This window comes from Rhea pennata, chromosome 1 (assembly GCF_028389875.1).
Source record: "Rhea pennata isolate bPtePen1 chromosome 1, bPtePen1.pri, whole genome shotgun sequence".
NCBI classification, from domain to species: Eukaryota; Metazoa; Chordata; class Aves; order Rheiformes; family Rheidae; genus Rhea; species Rhea pennata.
The window spans coordinates 81,921,714-81,926,674 of NC_084663.1; the positions used below are offsets into that span (position 1 = coordinate 81,921,714).

The 4,961-nt window shown below is 49.2% G+C and overlaps 1 protein-coding gene across 1 annotated transcript; it reads left to right on the plus strand.

Annotated features, from left to right (window-relative positions):
* Positions 1-393: 393 nt before the first annotated feature.
* Positions 394-4,572, plus strand: LOC134149868 (zinc finger protein 436-like). Its single transcript, XM_062593116.1, has 2 exons — positions 394-502; positions 794-4,572. The coding sequence occupies exon 2, from the start codon at positions 805-807 to the stop codon at positions 1,792-1,794; it is 990 nt and encodes a 329-aa protein (XP_062449100.1). The 5' UTR covers positions 394-502; positions 794-804; the 3' UTR covers positions 1,795-4,572.
* Positions 4,573-4,961: the final 389 nt, after the last annotated feature.

A 4,961-nucleotide genomic window follows, 5' to 3' on the forward strand; every position in this document is an offset into this window, starting at 1 on the left:
AAAAGCCTCAGACAGGGCAGAAATCTCACTGCCTCTGCTGCATCATTTCTAATGCCATCTGAAGGGAAACCCACTGCAGCCCAATTTCAGTCTCCCTAAGCTCCCCATGCGGGACTAGGGAAAGTGGTGGGGGTGCAGGACAGTGCCCTGGGGGGCAGTAGGCTCCAGAGCAGCGGTGACGAGGGAGGCCAGGCAGGGAAGGATGGGGGATGGGGATCCTGGCTGGGTAGCGAAAGGCCCAGCATGGGGCAAATGCCGGGGCGCGGGTGCAGGCCTGCTACGCTGGGCGCGGTGGCTGCCGGCCGGGGCCTCAAGGGTTACAACCATAGAGCCGACAGACTCCGCGGCAGAGCGGGGGGCAGGAAGTGCTCGCCGGTGCTGTGGGGATGCAGCTGGTGGCTGCGGCGGCCTCCGCTAGTTAGGCGCTGCCTCAGCCTGCGGCCGGCACTGCCCGCCTGTAGCTTGGCCCGTGGTGGATGGACAGAAGCCATCATCAGACCAGGTGAGCATACTGGGACTGCAGAGGGCTGCCCTGGGGCTGCCAGACCCCCCTGCTCAGTCTCCCTGTGGGTCTCCCCCCTACCCGCCCTGGTGCCGGCCAGGAGTGACCAGGGCTGTGTCATGGTGGAACTGCAGTGCTGTCCTGGCTAAGGGTGTCTCTTGGCAGCCGGAGAGAGGGGGACACGCACTGATGGCACACAGTGGCTGGGAGTGGGGTGGCAGAGAGCAGTGGTGGCTGGGAGCAGGGTGGTGGAGGGCAGTGTGTATCTTGACTCACCCCCTGTCCCCACAGGTGATGGCAGCATGAGTGAGCATGAGGAGGACAACCCCCAGCCAGGTGGTGCAGCAGCAGCCCGACCCTGTGGGGCCCTCTCGAACTTCTTTGTGAGGGAAGTATCATCAGCAGGCTGCGATCCGGGAATCGCCTGTATGCAGCCAGACCTCCTCTCAGCAGAGACAAGGCCAGAGAAGGCTCCTCGCTGCGGCTTCCGGAAGCGGAAGGACACAGTGGTCCACCAGAGAGCGTTCATGGGAGAGAAACCATACATCTGTGTTGAGTGCGGGCAAAGCTTCAACCGCAGCTCGGACCTCATCCGCCACCAGAGGATCCACACGGGGGAGAAGCCATATGTATGTGCCGACTGTGGGAAAAGCTTCAGCCGCCGCTCTCACCTCATCCAGCACCAGCGTGTCCACACAGGTGAGCGGCCATACCAGTGCAAGGACTGTGGGAAGAGCTTCAGCCAGAGTACCCACTTGGTGCAGCACCAGCGCAACCATACTGGTGAGAGGCCTTATGTGTGCGCCAAGTGTGGGAGGAATTTCTATCAGAACTCAGGCCTGCTCCGCCATGCCAACTTCCACACGGGCGAGAAGCCCTATAAGTGCCCCCAGTGTGGGAAGCGCTTCAGTGACAGCTCCAACCTCATTGCTCACCAGCGGCTCCACACGGGAGAGAAGCCCTACAAGTGTGCTGACTGCAACAAGTGCTTCAGTGAGAGCTCCAAGCTGGTCATTCACCGGCGCATCCACACTGGTGAGAAGCCTTACTTGTGTCCTGACTGTGGGAAGAGTTTCAGCCAGCGTTCACACCTTGTTCAACACCGTCGCACCCACACCGGGGAGAAGCCCTACAAATGTACTGAGTGTGGGACCTGCTTCAGTGACAACTCTACCCTCATCCGTCACCGTCGCACCCACACTGGGGAGAAACCTTTCAAATGTCCCCAGTGTGGGAAGAGTTTCAGTCGCAACTCCTATTTAGTTTCACATCAGCGAGTGCATGTGTGGTAGGCAGTATCACTAGGTGTGGGCTGTGGATCTTCTAGGACGCAGCTCCTGATCCAGACCTGTTCAAAATGTATCTAAGGGAGGAGAAGTGTAGAGGGTATGTCTATGGGTACCAGACTCTAGGCCCCTGGGTTGTTGTAAGCAGCCAGCCAGAACAGTACCTCTGGCCTGTGTTGCCACTTTTAGCCATCTCCTTCTCTCAGTGTACCTCAGGCATAGGCAGAAAATGGGCAGTAGTTCTGGTGAGTAAGTTCTGGATCCCAAGGTCCTGTCCTCCTTTCTCCCAAGTACTAGGCCTGGGTTCTGTCTGCCACATGACCAATGTGCACGCATTTCCCTCCACCTTCCTGTGACAGGTGCCTGGAGAAAATGTGCAATATGATGAGAAGCTGCTTGCATGTGCTATTCTGTGACCAAACATCAAATGTCAGGCAAGATGCCTATGTCTTGGTCGTGTAATATATGCCTAGGTGGCCATGTCAAGGAAAATAGGATGGGAAATGGGGTTCTTGAATGACTCCTCAAGGAGCACACTTAGCTGAAATGTTGTGGCCTATACAATGTTGTATAGGTTTATGGAAGCTCACCATGCCATAATGTTGTGATCCAGCTATGATGGTCAGGATGGCCAAAGCTAAATAAGTCTTACTGAGAGGCTGGAGACTGTATCACGCACAGGCAATGTGCGGGCCAACTTGGAGCACAGGCAAAGGTCACTTAAGTCTGCTTGCAAAAGGAAAGTGTAGACATACCTGAACCAGGGAAGGAATGCATTCAAAAGGTTGCTGCAGATGCTGCTGGGATGGTGGGAATGGTGTGGGGGAGCTATGTGATAGGGACAAGGCTCATTCTGGAACTCTCAGAACCAGTAGGTAACTGATACAGCAAATTGTCTAACCTGGAGGTTTTAAAAAAAATCAGAATTACATTTGCTGCTGCTAAGGCTGTGGTACACAACTTGACAGGTGTGTGCAGTTTGCCCCTAAGTTTGTGCTGATGTGGCCTCCTGGTTATGCAGAATTCAGATTCACACATATGGCCCAAGGGGGCTGGTATAAGCTATTGTTGTGAAATGGGACAGAACAGCAGCATACTGAGACTGATTTGATTCCATACCAGTATTTCCCAAGTCCTGTTTTGACCAGTGTTTGTGTGTGTGTAAATAACATCAGTATGGTTGTATTCACATATATATGAACTTGCTTTTATAGAAGTGTATCTTTACACTCAAATGTGAACATTCACACAGGCACACACCCTGGCAGTGGTCAAAAGGGCTAGCTGTATGACAACATACCATATCAGTACTTCTGAAAACTTTAAACATTCTGTATATAGTAGCACTTCTCAATAAGAAGCCACAAGAGATATACTTGTATCAAAACACTTAAAATTTCATATCCAGACATTCAATTTTACTCTGATTGCTTGGTGTGTGTATAGGATCTGGAATTGTTCCTATAAATGTGTACACATGTGTGTATAAACACACAAAATGGTGGCACCTATAGTTGTAAAAAATGACTTCTAAATGGCACTCAGCTTAGCACTTTCCATCTCATTTTACATACGTGCATATCAACTGCATTTGAGAGAAGTACCTCACTCATTAGGGTTTTAACAAGGAATTGCAATGCAACACTTTGTTTATATTTTGGCTGTGTTTCTGATGATTATTTAGTGATGATACCTGACTGGTGTGCTTGTCCAACATTGTGGGAGCTTAGAAAAGATTTTGAGTTTTGTGGTGTATTTACTAGTCCTGCAACTGGCCCCATGGCTTCAGTATGTCTTTGGAACAGAGCAATACATACTGAAGCCATTGGAAGGACTGGGGCTAGGATGGGGAAAAGACTAAGGGAATAAAGATATGAAGGAGATCTAGGGATTTGAGCAGCTGCTGGCCAGGGATGCTTGTGAATGGCTTGTTCTGCAGCTAGTTCAGCAGAACTTACTACTCTCCAAGGGACTGGCTTCCTTTCTGCAAGCTGCTTCTTGACACTCAACTGCTGATAAAAATGTTATTTTCATATTAAAAACAAAAAAAATCTTTGGGGGGAGCATGTTTACAGCTCCTAAAGGAACAAGGCACCTTTTTGTGCGGCCGCTCAGGGAAGTAGAAAGAGCTTTCTGAAATGAAGTGGGCTTTGTTTGCACAGGAACCAAAGCCTTCATTTGGAAATGCACATTTTTATTTTTAGATTTCTTCCCTCCCCTCTTTTCCTGCCCCCCACCCCTGATAGATGGCTTCAAACAGCGTCTTCTTGGTTTCTAACTTTATTCTGGAAAGTATTTTGGAAATGTGACTAATGGTCATCTAGTTGGTTCCAGAAGCTTCAAGATTTTTATTTACAAGCAGACTTTAAAAAGGAATACTACAGTTTTCAGTTGATAGGTTCATTTTCAACTGAATTCAGAGGTCCAGATATAGAACTGATCAATTTGTGTGGGCCTGTCCCATTCTGGTTTAAGTTTCCTAAAGGAAATCTACAGCACTACAAATGTCTGCTTGGCTGAGATGGCCTGCTGGCCTGGGAAAGTCATCTTGTGAATGCATTTTTTCTTTGGGAAGTCCACTGTAGCAGATAAAGGAAATCACATCTGGGTCTGCATATGAGGGCGAGCTCAAAAGGGAAATCCTCACATCAATATTCTGGTTTGAGAGGCCAACTCTCCTTGAACACTCCTTCACAATAGTCTTCAGAGCATCTCTTTTCTTTCTACGTGCTTTGTGAAGTGCTGTGTATACTTAACAGTGCTCTATAAATTAAAACTGATGATGTGCATTTATTTCTAAGATCTTTGTGAACTTATTTAAATCTGTGTACCAAATCAAGGTGGCCCTAGGGTTTTCAGCCCATTGCCTGTGCAGTAGGCTTAGTTGCTAGGATCAGATGTAAGCACCATCAGTGTAAGCACCATCTCTGGATGTCCTTTCCACAGCCAGTGTTAGTTTTCCCTGTTCAGTGTCACTTGGCTGAAATCATTCACTTTCCCCAAATGGTCTTCCCTTTCTTGTTCATGACCATCTGACTTGAGGATCAGGGTACCACTCTTTCTTTGCTGTTGCAGAAGTTATAGGGTATGTTCCTCTTCTTCCAGGAGTTATAATCACCTTGTGGGCAGCAGAAAGTCATAAGCCAAATTTAGAAGATGGTGGTATGGGCATG

Bases quoted from the DNA above. Each gene is read 5' to 3' on its own strand.
- LOC134149868 (XM_062593116.1), top strand. From the start codon at position 805: ATGAGTGAGCATGAGGAGGACAACCCCCAGCCAGGTGGTGCAGCAGCA.